The sequence below is a fragment of the Mastigoproctus giganteus genome, chromosome 7, assembly GCF_048544385.1.
Source record: "Mastigoproctus giganteus isolate SK-2022 chromosome 7, ASM4854438v1, whole genome shotgun sequence".
Classification (NCBI taxonomy): domain Eukaryota; kingdom Metazoa; phylum Arthropoda; class Arachnida; order Uropygi; family Thelyphonidae; genus Mastigoproctus; species Mastigoproctus giganteus.
The window spans coordinates 45028785-45049797 of NC_143581.1; the positions used below are offsets into that span (position 1 = coordinate 45028785).

The 21013-nt window shown below is 34.6% G+C and overlaps 1 protein-coding gene across 1 annotated transcript in view; it reads right to left on the reverse strand.

Annotated features, from left to right (window-relative positions):
• Positions 1-21013, reverse strand: part of Sf3b3 (splicing factor 3b subunit 3) — a 245622-nt gene that overhangs the window by 135924 nt on the left and 88685 nt on the right. The window contains exons 11-12 of the mRNA XM_090376877.1: positions 9536-9797; positions 4275-4347 (exon numbers count right to left, since the gene is read on the reverse strand). Coding sequence (XP_090233003.1) covers positions 4275-4347; positions 9536-9797 — 335 coding nt within the window. The remainder of the gene's footprint in view (positions 1-4274; positions 4348-9535; positions 9798-21013) is intronic.

The window sequence follows — 21013 nt, forward strand, 5'->3', positions numbered from 1 at the left end:
AAGATGTTTTCACATCAAAAAGGTACTGGGAATTTAAAAAATTGAACAATCACAGAAAATCGAATCACACCTGAATATGAAAAAATCATGAGGAACTGATGGGATTTATAAAATATTAAATGCAGCAGAACCATTGCCAAATTTTTATTCCAAAATGGGTGCATCTCTGAAGTCTGAAAAGAACGGAAACATTCAAATACCTATCCAATTTACAAAGGTAGTTGTCAAATGGTAAAATGAGTAATTTACAGACTTGTAAGTTTAACTGCTATGACAGGGATAATTATGGAGTCCATGATTAATGATATACTGTAAGAGCATCTATGCAAGAATAAAATTTATGAGTACCACAGAATGGCCTATGAAGAGGTTGTCAAAAAAGTAATGGATGCAAAGAAAAATTCTGGTATAGTATGGTAGAAAACAAACAGATTATAAATGACTACTGCTGTGAATACACTGAAGTCATTAGTGGAGATCCCATAGACTTCAATACCGGGTCCCTTATTGTTTCCGATATTCATTAATAACAGTTAAGATGGTATAGCATGTTTGGTGCCCAAGTTTGCATATGTTACCAAGATTGGGAGGGTCATAAATGATAAAAAATAAAGGCATACTGCTTCAAGAGGACCTAAACAGATTACACAAGTTAGCATCAATTTCTCCCCTGAAATAATTTTGACAGATACTCATAGGAAATATGTTCAAAAATTCAGATATGTGCTTAAAAAGTTCTCATCACCCTCAGTTTTCAAATATTATTGGGTAATACCTGAAAACCAAGACCTGTAGTTGGTTTAATCATCTTTTCCATCAATTTCATCTATTTACTTTTTTTTATTATTTTTTCTACAACATTGAAGAGTGTTCTGGAATGTTCTAGAACTTTCGACAGAGTTCTCTACTAACACTTCTCTAGAAATACAAGTTGTTTATGCACCAAGCAAGCATTTTTGTAATTCAAAAAGTATATGTGTTTCAGAAAATGAACAAATGTTTTAATGAATCAGTGTTTGTAAAAAAGTGTTGTGTGCACAAGTGTAAATTGTGAACTGAATTTAAATTAGAAATAAAAATCTACAATTTCTTAATTGTGTTCTTATGTGTGCATACCTCAACTGTATATGAAATATGTCGTGTACTTACCAAAGTAAGTGTGATAGTTTTTGCTACATTTGTGGAGAAGTGATATTAAAATTGCAGAAGAAACCACTGTCACAACTTGTGAGAAAAGCCTATGAACTCTATTTTGGATGTAAGGTCGGAGATCAAGATAAAGTATGGGTTCCAAAGGTTTCCTGTAGCTCATGTTCAAGGATGTTAATGGGCTGGCTTAGAGGTAGTCATAAATTGATACTTTTTGTTGTTCCAGTGATATGGCAGGATCCTTGAGACTACATAAACGATTGCTACTTTTGCATGACCAATATTTCTGGTTTTTCTGGGAAATTCAAGCATAAAGTAGAGTATCCCAACATACCTTCTGCTCTAAGGCCAGTTCCCCAAAATGACACAATACCAGTGCCAAAGCCACCAGAAACTTATGGACTTGACTCTAATTTAGGATGGGAAAAGAAGTCAGCAGAAGATGCAGAACCTAGAATGAATACAGACCAGACTTTTCAACTGTTGATACTGCAAAGCCACATCTAATCACTCTTCTTGAAAAGGGTGTCAATGTGTCTTTTTATTGGGAGAGGCAATTTAACATAACGACCTATTACTCCATGGATGGTGCTTTGGTTTATTGTAACAGTGTCCAGGAATTAATGAAAGAATTGCATCTGGAGCATGTCTCCGGGCAGTGAAGGCTTTTCGTTGATTCATCCAGGGTCAGTTTGAAAGCTGTTTTACTCCACAATGGAAATAAGTATCCATCTATATCACTGGCCCATACAGTTCACATAAAGAAAACATATGAAAACCTACAGGTTCTTTTGAAAAAAATATGCTATTAAGATTACAAATGGAATACCTGTGCTGACCTAAAAGTGGTAGCTTTGCTGACTGGGTTGCAAGGTGGATACACTAAATACTGCTGCTTATGAGAGTGGGGCATCCAAGCGAAGGATTACCACTACAGGGGAAAAAAATGGCCAAACCATTCAGAAGCTACACCGGGTCAGAAAAATGTAGCAGATCCTCCTTTGGTGGATAAGTCAAAAATCCATTTACCTCCATTGTACATCAAGCTAGGTTTAATAAAAATATTTGTGAAAGCGATGGACAAAAAAAGAGAAGAATTTCATTGTTTGAGGTAAAAATTTCTCGAATCAGTGAGGCCAAGATAAAAGAAGGAATTTTTGTGGGTCTTCAAATCAAACTGCTATTCTAAGATGAGGAATTCACTAAAAAATTAAATGCTATAGAAATAAGAGCCTCAAAGGCATTCAAAACCATCTACCAGAACTTTTTAAGCAATGAAAAGTCACAAAATTACAGTGAAATTGTGGACAAGCTAATTTTAGGGTACAGAGTGGTCGGATGCAACATGTCATTAAAGCTTCATTTCCTACATTCCCATTTAGACATTTTTTCTTAAAACTTGGGAGCAGTTTTCGATGAACATGATGAAAGATTTCACCAAGATATTTCTCAAATGGAAAAAAGATACCAGGAAAAATGGAGTCCAAATATGTTGGAATCTCATATGGGAGACACCAATGGACAATTATAAAAGGCAAAAAAATGACAAAATAAGTATTTTGTTATCAGTTAACAGTAAATAGAATAAGGTTAATAGAGCCATTGTTCAATATTTAGTACTGTATGTAACATTTTCTTAAAATATACAAAATCTTTTTTTTACTAGAAACTTAGTTTTTTAACTTTAATCCCTTCTCACTTAAAATTGGGTGTTACAGCAATATGGTTGCCATATTTGAATTCAGCAACATCAAACCTATAAGAATTACCCTGAATTTTAACAGGGAGTAATAAAAATGTTTTTTTTTTTTTTTTTTCTGATCTAAAAAATTGAAGTTAAAGTAAAATATAAGGTTAAAGTAAATATAAGGTTCTATACTTGATTAATAGAGTAATAATAATATTTCTTTATCTTATTACCTGGGTTGTTGTTTGGTTTTTAGGAGCATTAGCAACTAAGGCCATTATTACCTGGGAAGAAACAAACTTAAGACAGCTGATAATAAAAAATATTTAGAAGTATTTGTACATTCTAACATGATATTCTTCCAATAGTACAGATAGGTTGCCAGCACAACACAGAACTTTACTTAATACCTGGCAAGAAACAAATTTAAGATGCCTGATAATCAAACAGATTTAGAAGAATTTGTATGCTTTAACATGATGTTCTTTCAATGGTACAGATAGGCTGCCACTACAACTCAGAACTTTATGGTGTTTCCTATATTTTATGGTTTTATTCCCATACATTATATATAAAACACACTTGTTGTTTTAGAACAACCACCCTTATACCACCTTGATTCAAATGTATTCTGCCTCTACAAAACAGATTCCTTCTACCTATAAGTGCAGGCCAAGCAGATAAAAATTTCTTCCCAAAAACTTTGCAGAATCCCTCAAGTATTGAGTTAATATACAAGGCTTTGGCTATCATGCCTGGGTAGAACTGCACATACATACACATTCTGACCAAACGTGCATTTTTTTTAGCATGGCTAAATCTATCCAAAAGATAATCAGTTCATGTGCACTTAATGTCATTAGTACCCACAGGAAAAATACAGCTCTTTATCCTCCCCCCATCTAAAAAAGTTGTTAATCTGTTGGTTACATCAACTGTTGTTCCTGCAGACATATCCTGGTTTTAGCCCTTATTACAAAAAATGTTATCTGTTTACCTGAATTTTCCAGAATTATTCTTACAATGGAATTTCCCAAAACTAAATCTCCTTGAACCAGAGCAATATTCATTTGGTTATTCTGTTCTGAGCTCCAAACTGGGGACACATGAACTGGCAGTTCATTAGATACTTCAGTACCTGATGAGTTTATTTGTCTACACAGCATCGATCCATTTCTTTAGTGACTGAATTTCATCCAGTAATGTACCAAAGTTGTAATTTAAGATCAGTCCATTCCGTACAACAGGAACAAAGAAAAGATGATTTGTTGTGCTAGAAGTTATTCAAGTAGTAGAATCACACTTTTCCAAATATAACCATAATTGCTGCATCAATTTGTTGTTCATGATATTATTAGAGCCCTCCCCCCCCTCTACAGTAGTATTGTAAACAGCAGACATTTTGTCAAAACATGAAGAAGGAAAACAAAGTACTTACCATCAGATTTTCTTTTCACTGTCCAAACAGCATTAGGATTACCAGGCAATTCTGAGACAGCCATCTCAGATACCTAATAAAACAAAAAAAAATAATAATAAAAAAATAATAAATAAAATAATTAATTAATATAATCAAACATAATAGTCATGAAATTTTTGATGCAAAAGACAAAATGAATTGCATCAATTCTCTGCAGGATCCATTTAGCAAACTTAACCTCTACAGTAAACCCCCCGCTATTTGCGGGGGTTACGTTCCTGAGAAATGCCGCGAATACCGAAAACGTGAATACTGAGTTATGGCTCCCATAGTAATAAAGGGGTTCCGTTCCAAAGTATGAAATATATAAGAAAAACTAGTCTAAAATTTTGTCTATGTATGTATTATAGGTACCTTCATAATATGACTATGTACATAGACAGTACATAGTGAAATGCAAGCATATGGCATTGAAATGAAAATAAGAAACACTTTAATATTAAATGTAATATTTATTAGAAATTTCAAACAAATCTTTCAAACTAGCGCCTTTGCTAGCAAAAAAACTTATCCCGCCAGTGCTATCACCAGTTTCGCTAAAGTGTTGATAAAGGTGTTTTGCCTTTTCACGACTAAAGAGTTAACTTAATGGAATTTTATTTTGAGTTCGGTCTTCTATCCACAGATTTAAAGCTTTTCCATTTTTTCTAATTTAACATCACGAGTTACAGAGCAAATTTTTGAAGCAATTAGTGCGTTTTCACAGACACTATGGCGGATTTTTTCTTCCGATTTTTTGATTGATCGTACCGTTGACTCATTGATTTTATAATGTTTTGCCACTGAGGAGACACTTTCACCATTAGAAATTTTGTCTAATAACTCAATTTTATTCGCCAATGTCATCACCTTCTTTGATAATTTCACATTCACATTTCCCTTGTTATTCGTAGCCATATTTTTGTACGGGTTAGAAAGAACTTGTCCAAATAAAGTCACTTTCTTCCGTTAACACACTCGAAAAAGTCTGTTTTACACTGCAAAATGGTAGATTTATCAATTTTATAAACATATATTTATAAATTGATAAATTTATTCAATTTTAAAAGCATATAAATTAAAAACAAACGACGAAACCCTCCATGGCAAGCTCACAACACATACCGAACAAGGATTAGCGAGAAACATCCACATTCGCGATTTTGTTACCCCTCTCCCCAACCCACTGAGCGCTGTTTTGACAGGGAAAAATAATTTTAGCCACACCCATGTTTTTTTATGGCGGAAAATGTTCATGGCACTTTAAAATTCACATTTTTTTAGGTTTCATTCTATGTTAAATCAGCGACCGCAAATAGCGGGGGTTTACTGTATCTGTAAGTGGCACCTGCCCCTGTGACCTTTGATCCCTCTACCCATCCCCTATTTCTCCTTACTCGGGTGGACCGCCTTCTCTATCTGTCCACTTTAGCTTGTTCCTCACATTCAGACCCCCTTCTTCTTGTTCCCCAGGCCTTCTCTTCTCTTTTTTTTTTTTTTAACTTGGTCTTCGTCCAGGACGCTCAGGCAACCCTGGCGGAGACCAGCCAGAGAATAAAGGGCAGCCTGGCTACCTCCTAGCGGTGTGTGCGGGCAACGTGAGATCCCACCAGGGGCCCCGCGGCCAAATGCCAGGACACCCAACAGAACCTAACGCAATATGTCATATACAACAGACAACACTTTTCTGGCATTTACAGTAGTTCTGTATTTCTTCACAGCGTACATATGGCGCAGATGTGAGAAATCACAGGTGGCGCCTGACCCTAACACTATGCACACTATGTATCTGTAAATCAATACCAAGTGGGAAAAGTGGTCACTGATGGCAAAGTGCAAAATTTGACTGTACACAGCATTAATGGTACATGTGTAAACAGCCAAAGCAAAAATAATCACGTTCTGCTAATGCTCGCATTTGCAACAGTCATCTGTTAAACATTTATTTTTACATTGGCCATTTTATGAAAACAGTAGAAGCTTGTGGTGTCATAAGGGAGTATAATACTATAACTTTTAAAAATTTGCCTATTGTATGTGTTAACAACAATAAAATACTCTATAGCAGGCTACTATACAGTATTAATGGTTTTTATCTATATATAAATGGTTTGCATTTAAACTAAACTTTTAAGTTTTCTACTGAGAAATGTATATTTCGATATGTATTAAAGGATTAAATATATTCAAATCACCCCTTTTCTTCCCTAGCAAAATATATTTACACAGATGAAAGTATGTTTCAGATTTTTGGACATTATTTGAGAAGAAAAAGAATGTGTAACATCAAAATTTTATCATGTATTCTGCTGGATCCTGGAAAAGTTTTAAGCTTAATTCCAATTTCACAGCTTCCATCTATTCACTTCCATCATTTGTTCTACTGTTATAAATTTGAAACAGTAGATCTGATCCTTTTCAAAAACTTCAGGACTTACTTAAAATATTCTTCCTGGATCTACGTAGCAAATTTCATGTTGATAGGCTAATCCAATTCCCTGATATTTTCAGTATATGAATATATACTGAAATATATTCAGTATGTCTAGAATTATGAAGATATTAGGCACAATTCCCTAACAACACTTCATACATACACTCTATATATTCAAGTTATTTATTCTTATTTATTACACGAAGGAAAAATATTATAGCTGTTTTATATTGTGTATTTAAATTGGCAACTGTTTAGTAGATTACTGGACCTATACTGCAGTCTTATTATTAAACAGGGAATGTTGCAAAGTCCTTCCACCTTATGTGGCACTCCTGAAATATAAACAAAAAATTGATTTCTATAGTTTTTTTTGGGGGGGGGATCCAAATTCTTTCTTTATTTCCCATAGACTCTTCATATCTGATGAAAGAGCAAATGATATAGCACTATTGTAAGTTTTAATGCTTACTCTGAAATTTCTACATTTGGCATTATCAGCTGCTCAATTTTTTTGATAATGTAACAAATTTGCTGTCTTCATTCAAATTCATAGGATGGCCACTTTTTCTTTCCTGATTATCCTTTCACACTCTTCCATTTATGCTTTAAAATTATACTGAAAAGGGAAAAAATACATAAACAAACAGTAGAAATACACCAAAGAATACTTGGAGATGAACAGTTAAATGATACACAAAGTCACCAACACTGCAGAAATATGCAGAATATGAACAGTTAGATGCTAATACAGGGTATCCATAAAGTCCTTGTGCACTTTAAAACTTCAATAACTTAGGTTCTATACAAGATAAAAACAATCTGTAAAATGCATTGGAAAGTTAACTTATTCTAGTTTTAATGCACAAAATTTTGCTTTTTAAATTTTTCTTCAGATAACCTACCCTTACAAGAGATAGCTTCGATAGAAGAGAAAGTAAAATGTGTTCTCCAAAAGACCCTTCATGCTGAGATGAGGCTGTGCAAGTGAGGCTCAGCCATATGAAATTAGTGATTTTGAAATTACAGATAACTGCTTATTAGCAAAACTATCAAGCATAAAGGCAAGTAAGCCTCCTGAAGTTGATGGCATATGCTCAGTAATTTTGAGGGAGGCCACCAGGGAGTGTACTGAACCATTGAGGTTAATTATGAGGGCATCTTTGGACAGGAGAGATTCCTTTGGATTGGAGAAGTGTCAACGTATCGCCAATATATAAAGGCAGTTCTGGAGACTGTGGCATCTGTCAAGGAAGTTTTTCAGCAAAGTTCACAAAAATCACTCGGCATTCTTAGAGTAATAATACACAAAATTCTTAGAGTGAAATTGAATAAGTGACCTTACAAGAGTCAAATGCATCAAATATTGCTGGAAGAGGACTATCATGTTTAATGAAAACATTGAACACAGTATCTTATCTCTTGACAATCTAATGTTAGTGATGAAGAAATGTTTCACATTAGTGGCACCATAAAAGTTAATTACCATAATTGTCATATATGGGGGAGGAGAAACTACAAAAAGTCTGGGAACACAAAAGAGATTCCCCTAAAATCAATGTCTGGTGTGCCCTAGGAAAAACACATAACTGGTCCTTTCTCTTTTGAAGAAAGGGTGATTAATGGGGATAGCTACCTTGCAGTGCTACAATTTTTTTTTTTTTCTCTAAACTATGACAATTAATAATTGAAGCCATTATGGAGTTTCAGCATAACAGAACACTGTGTCACTCTGAATGTTCGAAAATTTTAAAATGAAGTCTTTCCAAACAGATGGATCAGCAGAGGTGGGTTGGACTTTTCTTCTACAGGGACATGTTAAAAGTGGGGTTTACTCCTCAAAATATCTCTTTAAACAATCTTAATACCCAGGATCACAAATGCAATTAATGCCATAACTGAAACAAAATTGGAGGAAGTGTTTATGGAATTGCAAAATCACACTACCCTTTGTATCAGTAATGATGAAGGTTGAGTCTTAACAATCTTATGATTACACATCCAAAAAACTAAAATAAATTTCTTTTCCAATACACTTTGGAAAGGGAATTTATTTTAGTATTTGTTTTTTTATCTCATATATCACCAAAGTTATTGCAATTTTAAAGTGCATAAGACTTTATGGACATCCTGAATATACAGGAGCTAAAAGTTTTGAAACAGTTATAAAAAAATTGTCATTCCCACTATATTCACAATAAAATCATACTTTAATCTGTATTAAAATCATTCTAATAAACTCTTTGAACAGCTTATACCATGATCCCATATTTACACTGTGACAAGCCAACATCAATACTGTTACGCAAGTTTCTACTGTCACAAACACTTGGCACAGTGCCGACTTCACGATGTGATACTCGAAACAGTTCTTCCATCCCATTCCTTTCTCTGTCCTATTGAATCCAAAATGCTACCTGTAACTTGCACTTCTGTGTGGAAGATCTCTCCTTTTAAATTAACTAATCTTGCAAAACAAAATCATTTTAAACTAAACACAAACCTTTATTCTACCACATATTACAGACAGACAGAAAAATGAAGCAATTACTTTTATAAAAATCAACAAAATGTAAATTTTATGATTGAGAAGCAGAATTTTGTTCTTTTCTCATAAGTGTAAATTTTTCTTGTGCAGAATAAAAAAAGCTGGCAAAAAATCAATTTTCTAATTAGGGCAAAACTGAATGCTTCAATTTCTTAAAGAGCTTCTGTTTCATTACAACATATTTAATGTTTACAGAATTAAAAGCCTTTCAAAGCTTTAAGAAACTTTACTCTGCTAAAGAATATAATAAACACATACCTCCAAACCATGTCTCAATACACGCAATGATGACCTTGGGCCCCGTCCACATGCAACATACAATTGTGGAGTATCTTCATTTGCCAAATCAGCTATTTGACAGTGCATAATAGGTGACAAGCTTTCAAGTTCATCAACAAGAACAAGATTTTTTAATGGCCTTGGTGCAAAGAAAAATGTATCACCTTCTTCTAGAGGCATAGCACTACTGAACTCTGGCTCATCATCATCATCTCCTAAATGAGCTATCTGGTAAAGGAAGCTGTAGGATAGCAAAAGCATAACAAATTATGCTTTTTCCAACAATACAATGCATATACAAAGTAACACTTCAATTAAATCAATTAAATTCAATCAATTTTAATTTTAATGCTAATAAAATCTCTCATTAAAATTCAGGTAAATAATATCTTTTCTTTATAAAGTTTATGCCTTTACACTGAAGCAATTATACACCTGTCAATTTTTTCTATAGTTCTTTGTATAGAAAAAACAAGTCAAGACTTATTAAATAACTAGAAAGTAATTTAATCAAAATGATAAACAAAACATAACCTATCTACAATATATCAGATTTGATACCAGTGGTGTGTATATCAAAAACTAGCAATAGCTAGTTTTTGATGTGGTTTTTTAGTTGCCACTTCAACTGAAGTTTAACATTGACAAATGCAAAGTACTGCATATGAGTAGAAGTAACCCCAGAGAAACGTACAAACTGTGTGGTACTACACTTAAGGTGGTAGAAAATGAAAAATACCTGGGAGTAATTGTGCAGTCAGATATGAAGTTTTCTGAGCAATGCAGACAGGCTGCCAGAGCAGGTCATGGCTATTGTCAATGATATACAGGAATTTTGCTAGCAGGGAAAAGGAGATGATTATCCCTTTGTATAAGGCAATGGTCAGGCCACACCTTGAGTACTGCGTACAGGTCTAGAGGCCTCATTTTAGGAAAGATGTAGATTTGCTTGAGCGTGTACAGAGAAGGGCAACAAGATTGGTGAGGGGAATGAAGGGATCCTCTTACCAGGAGAGGCTTAAGTTCTGCAAATTGCAGCAGCTGGAGACTAGGCACCTGTGAGGTGATCTGATTGAGGTGTATAAGGCCTTGAATGGGTTCAGCATACTGAATTCTGATGGGATTCTTCCACTTGTTCAGATTACGAACCTAAGGGGGCCTAAATTAAAATTGAGGAAAGACAGATGTGCAGAAATTTGCTTTTAGCCAGCGGGTGTTTAATTGCTGGAACAAACTTGCATCTGTCATTGTGGAAGTTGATAGGTTAAATAAATTTAAGGAGGAACTGGACAAATGTTTAGACGAAATTGTTTTGTAATTTTTTTTTTTTTTTTTTTTGGCTGATGCTGCATAAGCTCATTATTTCTGATCCCTTTAGTTATAGCAATGCCATTGTTGCTTGCATAACTAAACCTTTGATTAAGCATGTCTGAAGATATACAGAAGATACTGTAGCAGACTTTGAATATCTTCAGACATGCTTAATCAAAGGTTTAGTTATGCAAGCAACAATGGCATTGCTATAACTAAAGGGATCAGAAATAATGTGATGAAAGAAAGCACTTGCTTTCTTGCATCACATGCCACTACTACTACTACTAGTTATAAAGAGCTTATTCTCTCTTAAAACTTGAGAATTTTCAGCTATGAAAAAAATGTTAAAGGAAGCCTCCAAATCATGAAGCAGTAATATATATCTGTTAAGGAAGTTAATTCTCTTAACTTAAATGTATATAACTTTTCAAGGCAAGTGCCTTTTGATAATTCAAAACATATACAAGCAATAACTGCAATTATAAAATTACATAACTTTTTTTTTTCTCTTTAAATCAGTTTTGGAAATTACTTCCAGAAAATGATCAGATTGTCTCTGAAATAGTTTAGATCCTGTTCCTGAAGAGATATTTCACATAAAGTTCAATTAGAAGAGAAAAAATACTGAAGCCTCCCTGCTTTATCTTTGAATACACATCTGACCAAAAAAAGGCCACCCTTAGCATTTTAATAATTCCAAAGAGCAGTGCTGAATATTAGAGAACATTCAATGCTTTATTCCTTGAACTTCTTGTATGAAATATTTCAAAGAACTGAGAGATACAAGGGAGAAATTACAAGAAACTTACACTTAGAGGGTCTAGACATTTTAACTTTCATGAAGCTCATAATTGCAGACGAAATGACAGGTATAATTAACAAATCATAACTGCAGTCTTACTTTTGAAAAGTTGGAGATGAGGTATTTGTACACAGGAAGAAAACAGGAGATTTTTGGCCAAAATAGTCAACAAACAGGAGGAAAACTGCAGATTTTGCAAAAATAAGACGTTTTTAAAGTGCACTAGTAATTAAATTTCATTGAAAAATACACATTTTATAATAAAATACAGCCACAGGATTGTTTACCAGTACAAAACTATGCTTTTTAAACATTAGCTTGCCTAACAATTTCTTGTCTGTGGATTGTATGTTAGATATCAACTGGTTATGACTGCTTTGAAAAGATACTGTAGCAGACTTTGAATATCTTCAGACATGCTTAATCAAAGGTTTAGTTGTGCAAGCAACAATGGCATTGCTATAACTAAAGGGATCAGAAATAATTTTTCCCCCACCAGGTTGAATATTCTGTAATATTCAGCACTGCTATTAGGAATTATGAAAATGCCAAGAATTACTTGGGATAACTTGTTATATTTTGTACTTCCTTGTGCACTTGTCAGTTCATTGACAAAGAACCATTCTACAATTTTTAATTCCTTTATATCAGTATCTAGTAGATTCTCACACTGATATGCAAAATTTTAATTTCTTTACCTTCAATAATACTAAGAGGTACTGTAAACTTAATTTTATTTTAATTTTTCTTTTGTAAAATCGATTCAAGATTCAATGTGCTGCAGAAAGTGTTCTTGCTCCTCTAGTAGCTGATATGTTATGGCAACTAATGGCAACCCAAGAGGATAACCCATTATATACAAAAACAAAAAGAAAAAAAAAGCAGCAAACTAAAAAAACATTATTCTGCAAAAATAAGTGAGTTTTATTATTTACTTTGTCAGAAGAATGTTTTTTAAAACATAACCAAAAAATAAAAATTTTCTAGACTTTGTACATTTTTTTAAAAAAATTCTCTTGACCACACTAGTAGCATTTTAACCCGATGATGGTGGTGGTGGTACTACCAATTGTAACAAACACAGTGGCAAGTCATTTGACAGGTGATCAACTCTCATTTAAATTTCTGAAAAAAGTTTTGCATTTTTTAAAAAATTCTTCTCCGTTACCAATCAACAGCTCATCCTTTCTTAATGTATTGCAATATATATTGTATACAGTAAACCCCCGCTATTCGCGGTATCTGTATTCGCGGTTTCGCGTATTCGCAATCGCCGATTTAATATAAAATGAAACCGAAAAAAATGTGAATTTTAAAGCGCCGTGAATATTTTCCACCATAAAAAAACATGGGCGTGGCCAGAATTATCTTTCCCGGTCAAAACAGCGCTCAGTGGGTGGGGGGAGAGGAGTGACAAAATCGCGAGCGTGGATGTTTCTCGCTAATCCTTGTTCAGTATGTGTTATGCGCTTGTCATGGAAGGTTTCGTCGTTTGCTTTTAATTTATGCTTATAAATTGAACAAATATATAAATTGATATGCTTACAAAAATGATAAATCTACCGTTTTGCAGTGTAAAACAGACTTTTTCGAGCGTGTTAATGGAAGAAAGTGACTTTATTGTGGACAAGTTCTTTCTAACCTATACAAAAATATGGCTACGAATAACAAGGGAAATGTGAAAAGATCAAAGAAGGTGATGACATTAGCGAATAAAATTGAGTTATTAGACAAAATTTCTAAGGTGAAAGTGTCTCCTCAGTGGCAAAACATTATAAAATCAATGAGTCAACGGTACGATCAATCAAGAAATCGGAAGAAAAAATCTGCCGTAGTGTCCGTGAAAACGCGCTAATTGCTTCAAACATTTGCTCTGTAACTCGTGATGTTAAATTAGAAAAAAATGGAAAAGGCTTTAAATCTGTGGATAGAAGACCGAACTCAAAATAAAATTCCGTTGAGTTCACTCATCATTCGTGAAAAGGCAAAACTCCTTTATCAACACTTTAGCGAAACTGGTGAGAGAAGTTTTTTTGCTAGCAAAGGCGCTGGTTTGAAAGATTTGTTTGAAATTTCTAATAAATATTACATTTAATATTAAATTGTTTCTTATTTTCATTTCGATGCCATATGCTTGCATTTCACTATGTACATAGTCATATTATGAAGGTACATATAATACATACATAGACAAAATTTTAGACTAGTTTTTCTTATATATTTCTTACTTTGGAACGGAACCCCTTTATTACTATGGGAGCCATAACTCAGTATTCGCGTTTTCGGTATTCGCGACATTTCTCAGGAACGTAACCCCCGCGAATAGCGGGGGTTTACTGTATAACCTTATTTTTTTTTAATATTTAAAAATTGCCCTTTTTTCGACCTTTATTCTAAAAATATTAATTAGATATTTTCAATTAAACATGAAAATTATATTTCCATGTTTCATTTTGTTTTCTTCTGTTTTAAATATTAAATTAATTTTAAATAATCTTTTTCTTTTGTTTTAAATATTAATTTTTAAACAAAAAAATATTAATTCTGATGGAAATTTTAAGAAATGTTTTAGACGTAAAATTTAAACACGAATCTATTAAAATCTTCCAATTTCGGTTCAAAAGAGCATTAAGTCCTCAAAATTTATTTTGAGCTATACTTATAGTCTGTTCGTCACTGGAAGATATTTGAGGGGATGGCTAAGCAGGCACTTCTATTCTCTGAAACAGGGATCAGGAAGCAAAGAGAGCATGTAGCTGGTCAAATGAATAACATGTTTTAGTAGTTATTTCTTTTTATATTGTAATACAGAATTACTGAAATACAATCGTAATATTCAGAAATAAATACAGCTGGACCTCCATATAATGAAATCGATTGTTTGCTTGAAAAAATTTGTTATACAGAAATTTCGTTATAAAGAAATGTGACCTTTTCAACAATGAAAAATACTGTAATTCAACTCAGAAATACAGCAACATATGGGAAATAAATCAGAAATAAGTGGGAACAAAAAACTTTTCTAACATTTTAAAACAATTAATTTATTAATACACACATATTAAGAAATTACTACTTACACGATGCACACAATATATTAGTACACTTTTAAGAATTATGTTGTAAAATATTTGATTATTTTTTGTTGTACACTGGATTTTACTGTACATTGTTCATAAAAATGTTTGCATTTGTTTAAGCGCTAAAATATATTTTCTGGCACATTTTCTTCCCACTGAAGGCCTCAATGCAAAGTTTCAAATGCTGCCAACATTTCATGTTTGGAAGGTTTTAATATTGCCTTCGTACAACAAAGCAACTAATATTGCTTTCATACAACTCATCGTCGATATTGTCACTAGTTCTTTGAATACTCTCCAAAATATTGGAGTCACTCCAATTATCAGCTACTATGACATCATTATCAACTCCTAAATATTCTTCACGAACAGTTTCTCCACTGATCTTACTTGGAGTTCTTCCCAAGATTGCTCAATGTCTTGTAGCAGTTCATCCCTCTCATTGCTGTTAAATAGCATTTTAGCAAAACTTGCTTTTGCAAAACAATTTTTAATCATTTTTTCCGTCACATCTTGACCCTACACTTTCAGTAACTCTGATATGCACATCCACAAATCAATAACAGAATCTATAGGTTGGTTGGTTTCTTCTATTCTCAGTATACATTTTTTCAGTATGCACCTTCAGTAGTGCATTTTCAAATTGATACAGTCTGGTCCATTGGCTGCAGTTTAGATGAGGTATTCGGAGGCAAGAAAACAAAGCTTCACACTTGTAAGCTTAGAAATTACCAAGTGAAGGTGGGCAGGGTAGTTGTCGACAATCAAAGCGATTTTTCTGTTTTCTTTCGTCATCTTTCTATCGAATTTTAAAATCCACTGTTCAAAAATTTTATCCAAGCTTTTTTGTTGTAGTTGTAGTCCAACTCTAATGACTTTACTCCTTTGAAACATTGGGGTTGTTTACTTTTGCCTATTACCTAAAGCTTCGGTTTTTCATTACCAGCCATATTTGCATTAACCAAGACTAATTGTCTCCTTACTAATTTTACCACCTGCACATTTATCACCTTTAAAAGTTAGTCTTGTTCGGCAAACATTTAAAAAATAGATCTGTTTCATCAACGTTGAATATGTCTTTCGGCCCGTAGTCTTCCATAATTTTTTTAAAAACTGTTTCTTTCCAATGGGTACAGGTTTCTTCAATTACAACCCCACTTTCACCAGAAATAACTTTTTCAAGTAAGCCATGCCACTCTTTAAATTTGTCCAGCTAACCGGAACTGGCTTGGAAAGTTTTATGCCCAAAAAAAAAGATGCATACTCCATAGCTTTTTATTATTATTATTAGCTATATGGTGCAAGGAAGCCTAAGGCTTATGCTGCACCAGCCAAAAAAAAATTCCCCGAGTTATCCTGAGAGAGAATCAAAAGTAGAAGGGAATCACCAAGAAGAGAAGAATGATGATATCCAGCTCGGGACCCTGGGTGTGCCAAGCCCATACTCACGAGATGTGAGCCCCTACGGTATTTGCATCAGATTTCATTGTTTTTGATTTACCTCAAAAGCTAATCAAGAATATGGAGAAATAACATTGTAGAAAAAATCTATTGCAATAGGAATATGGGAAAACTTGGCCATTTCATTTATTTAACAATAGTATATTATAACACTAATGTAGTATAAGAATACTGTATAATAACGTGCTACATAAAATCAGTGCATTTTCTTTTATTAATGGTCCTGATATCAGCATGTTTTAGTCTCGAATCAACTTCACCCACTTAAAAACGGCTTCATCAACATCTTTATACAAGCATAATTTCGCACACTTCCGACTGGGTCCTGTTTCCTCAAACAGTTTTTCAGAATGGTTGACACACTACTGGCAGGGATACCAAATTTTAAAGCGATTTCTTTTTTTTTTTAATGCCGCGAACTACACTATTAAGCACTTCCACCTTTTCCAATACACTCAAAGACTTTCTCTTAGACATTGTAAGGTTACCTGCACAGCAGCTAAAACAAAACTGATTAAGGAACAACTTGTACCTACCATACAGAGACAGGTGAAAGCGTAGATGACTCATTTCTGCGAAACAATAGATGGATTTCTGGGATAAAGGAAAATCACTCTGTCCTATTTCTCTAATAGGGTGCTTCCAATAGAAAACAGGTTGACCAAAGTCAATGTCTGTGTGGGGAATATTCCTTAATCTTTGCCAATGACTATGGATAAATAGACAGCAGATGATCAGCGCAACTTCTCGGTACAGTAAATGCTTTACAGGCAACACTAAATTTTGGAATACTCTTAAGAATTAAACCCTAAAGACTAAAGTGATTAATTCTTAATCCTTTTAGCTCTTAATCTGTGTTTTCTACAGCGTGTTCTATTGCCTAAAGGCCAGAGGTGTGAACAATGCATACCAAGGTCTCTCGGAATTTGTTTGTTATTTATTCATTTATTATTTTTTATTATTATATTAGGGTTACCCATAATTTAATACATTAACCCGTATTTGTGTCTGTAAAAATTGCATGTGTTCGCTGGCTGATTTGCCTGTTTTGCTGACGAAAAAACCTTGCTATCTATGCCTGAGACCGACTAACTCAGCCATGGAGTGAAAAGAGCCCATTAAAGTTACTTGCATCATCAACGGGATTCGAACCCGGGCCTTTTCCACCATTATTAATATTTAATAAATATTAATAATGTAATTAAAACCTTATATTAATCATTCTCTGGATCTGTTTCCATTGATGTTTCAGTTTCATTATCACTTTCATTTGTACTAAATACTAAAGACCCGGTAAATTCTTCAATAATACAATCAGTTTCCCAATACTTCTGCTCTATCTTGAAAACATGGCCACAGCAACTTTGCCATCTTTCTTGAGTTATGCTAGCTATTCTGTGTTTCGTGTATTCCGTCAGACATCTCATATTGAGATCTCCTTGAATATTTTTATATCAAATAAAATTTTTCACCAGAGCCCATATTAATTCAATAGGGTTTAAATCGCAATGGTATGGCAGTAATTTTAAGACAATGTGTCCATGTTTGTGTAGCATTCTATCCACTGTATATATGTTTGGAATGTTTAAATGGCTAATAATTTCTAACAATTCACATTTACATATACTAGGTTGAAATGATACATTGTGCCTCACCAATCACTCTATAAGATCTTGTTTCCATGCCAAAGTGTTAGGAGGCTTGTCTTGTTGAATGCTATGATACCGTTCATTATCAAAAACTATAACAGAACCTGCCTGAATATTCGGCAGTAGTTGCTGCTTTAGCCAAGTGTCAAAATTATGTTGATTCTTTTGGCCATGGTAGTCTCCAGTTGTGTTTTCAGCTTTATATATAAGCATAGTTTGGAATAAAGCAGTTTATATTTCCTGCACTTATTATAATAAATTATTTTACCAGTGTGACCACAGTCCATAGCTACAGATAATCCATCAATCCTCCAACACCTCCAAAAAGTGAAATTACTGTCCACCCAGGTTTCATCTAAAAAAACTAGGTTCTTCCCAGAATTGCAGTAATCCATAATTGCTTGTAAATATTTTGTTCTCCATAGAATAATATTGTCTATTTCCATTAAGACTTTTCGGTTGGCTTCTGTTTCCTTCCATTTAAACTCTTAGTTTTTTCAAAATTTCATGTAGAACTGTTTTCCCAAAAGGAAAATCAAATTTCTGCCTTATAACTGGCAACAATTTATTTAAAGTGGGGACCTTTCTATCTACACTATAAAATTATTGAATAGTGCGACAAATAATGCATCTATCAAAATCGTCTACCTGGTCAACTGTTTTCCTACTCACCGATTTTTTCTTCTTACATGGAGATTTTAATTTATCTTCCAGGTGAGACAGCAATGAATGTTCTTTTCTAATCCATTTAATTGTTATTTCTGATAAACCTGTAGCTAGACTTTTAGGTACAATTAAACCAGAACATCTTGTTTCATCTTCAAAAAACTTAAGCATTACTTTAATTCACATTATCCATGCTGTTTGTGCTGATTAGGGGTCAGCAACATGGATTTTTTTTTTTTTTTTTTTTTTTTTTAGGAGCATTAGCAACTAAGGCCATATTGCTCCGGGATATGCGGCGGTCATTCCTTGACCTTTCCGCATCCTCCGTATTTGGTGGTGACGGGCTCGAACCCCGGTCTAATCAAGAAGCGTGTGTTATGCACTGCTGCTCCTTCCCACCTGGCTACGGAGGCGCCGCAACATGGATGGAATGCTTCCACTTAGTATGGTTGGTACAGTCTGCTGGAGTGAGCCCTAGTTCCTGCATATCTTGCCGCACTCTGCTCTCTATTGTCATCTTCGGCCTGCCTCTCCTCCTTCGACCTGGAACTTGGCAGCTAAGCACATGCTTGGTAATGTGGGTAAACTCGAAATGCTGGCCATGTCCCCACCATCTAAATCTGTTCTCCCTAATCTTCAAGTTGATGGGTGCAGTTTTCATCTCCTGTCTGACATCTTCATTCCGCCTTCTATCTCTCATGGTTATTATCAAACTCCACCTTGGCATTCTCATTTCTGCCGACATTAAAGCTTGTTCTTCTTTTCTTCTGACAGCCCAGCACTGCGAGCCATATAGGATACATGGCACTGCCATCTGTTTGTAAATTTTAGATTTCACTTTAGTTGGCATATTCTTGTATTTCAAAACAGAAGACTTTTGCCGCAACTTGGCCCATTCAGATTTTATTTGACTTAAGATGTGTTCACAGCTGCAATTTGTGTCTAGCACTGACCCAAGGTACTTGTAATTATTAACCCTATTAAGCTGTACGTTGCCAATGCTGAGAGCCATCTCAGCTGCCAAAACACTCCATGTATTCTGTCTTGTTCCTGTTAACTTTTACACCTTCCCACCCTAAAACTGTTACCACCCTAAAACTGAATCTCCTAGCTTCTACTGTATTCTCTCTCTCACAATTCGCCACTAAGCATGATGTCATCTGCAAAGAGTAAATTGTCAGAGCCATTGCTCTGAATGTCTCTGGTTATGTGTCCATTAGGATGATGAATAGAAACAGGCTAAGGGCAGAGTCCTGGTGTAAGCCGACATTAACAGTGAAAGCATCACTAACTCCAGCTGCACTACGTACTTTAGTTCTACTATCCTGGATAAGCTTGACATAGGTCTCAGGAACATACCTCTTCATCAGACACTTCCACAAAAGACTCCTACTCTGTCATAAGTTTTTTCTAGGTCTATGAAGGCTAAGTGGAGAGCTTGTTCTTTCTCCCCACACTTCTCTTGCAGGACCTTGCTATAAATATTCCATTAGTAGTGCTTCTCCCCTTCATGAAGACAAGCTGGTTCTTGGTAATCTGGTCTTACAGTTTAACTCTCAGTCTTCTTTTGACAACCCTACCTAACCACTTCATTGTCTGGCTCATTAGTTTGATAGGTCTATAGTTGTTGCAGTCTTGTATGTCTCATTTCCTTTAATATATCGGTACTATAAAACTCTCCCTCCAAGCATCTGGTATCTTGGCTTCTCTCATTATTTTATTCATTAGCCTTGTAATAAATGGGACCCCTCTTGGTCCTAACCCCTTGAAAATTTCGATGGATATCATGTCAGGTTCTGGTGCATTCCCTGACTTTATACAATGCAATGCTAGCAGAACTTCTTCCTCCTTTATATCCTCAATGTCCTCATTATGTCTGTGTAGCTCCTGTTCTTCTCCAGCAACTGTTTCACTATTCATGACCCCTTTGAAAAACTATTTCCATCTCCTGTTTTCATACTATTCTTATATGCTGTTATTTGTTGAACTGTGTTCTGGCAATTTTGAATGTCTTCAATTCCCTTTCCTTAGTGTTCATACTATTATACCATCCTTTCCACAGCTCTGTCTCTGGCTTTAGCTACAGCCTGTTTAGCTTGTCTTTTCTTTTCCTTGTACCTATTCTTGTATTCATCAGTTCTGTCTCTCTTTTTTTTTTTTTTTTTTTGGTAGTTGTTGGCGCATCGGCTTCTGTGGCCATAGTGCACCTCCCAAAGTTTTTGCAGTACTTTGATCCAAGCCCGAGGCGGGATTCGAACCTGCGACCTTTGGGTTGCCAGGCAGGCACTTTACCCACCTGGCTAGCCCGGTCGGCATTTCTGTCTCTCTGCCATAGTAGTAGTAGTAGTGGCATGTGATGCAAGAAAGCAAGTGTATGAGCTTATGCAGCATCAGCCAAAAAAAAAAAAAATCACACCATTCCCTCCAAATGCCTGTCCAGTTCCTCCTTAAATTCAACCTATCAACTTCCACAACGACAGATGGA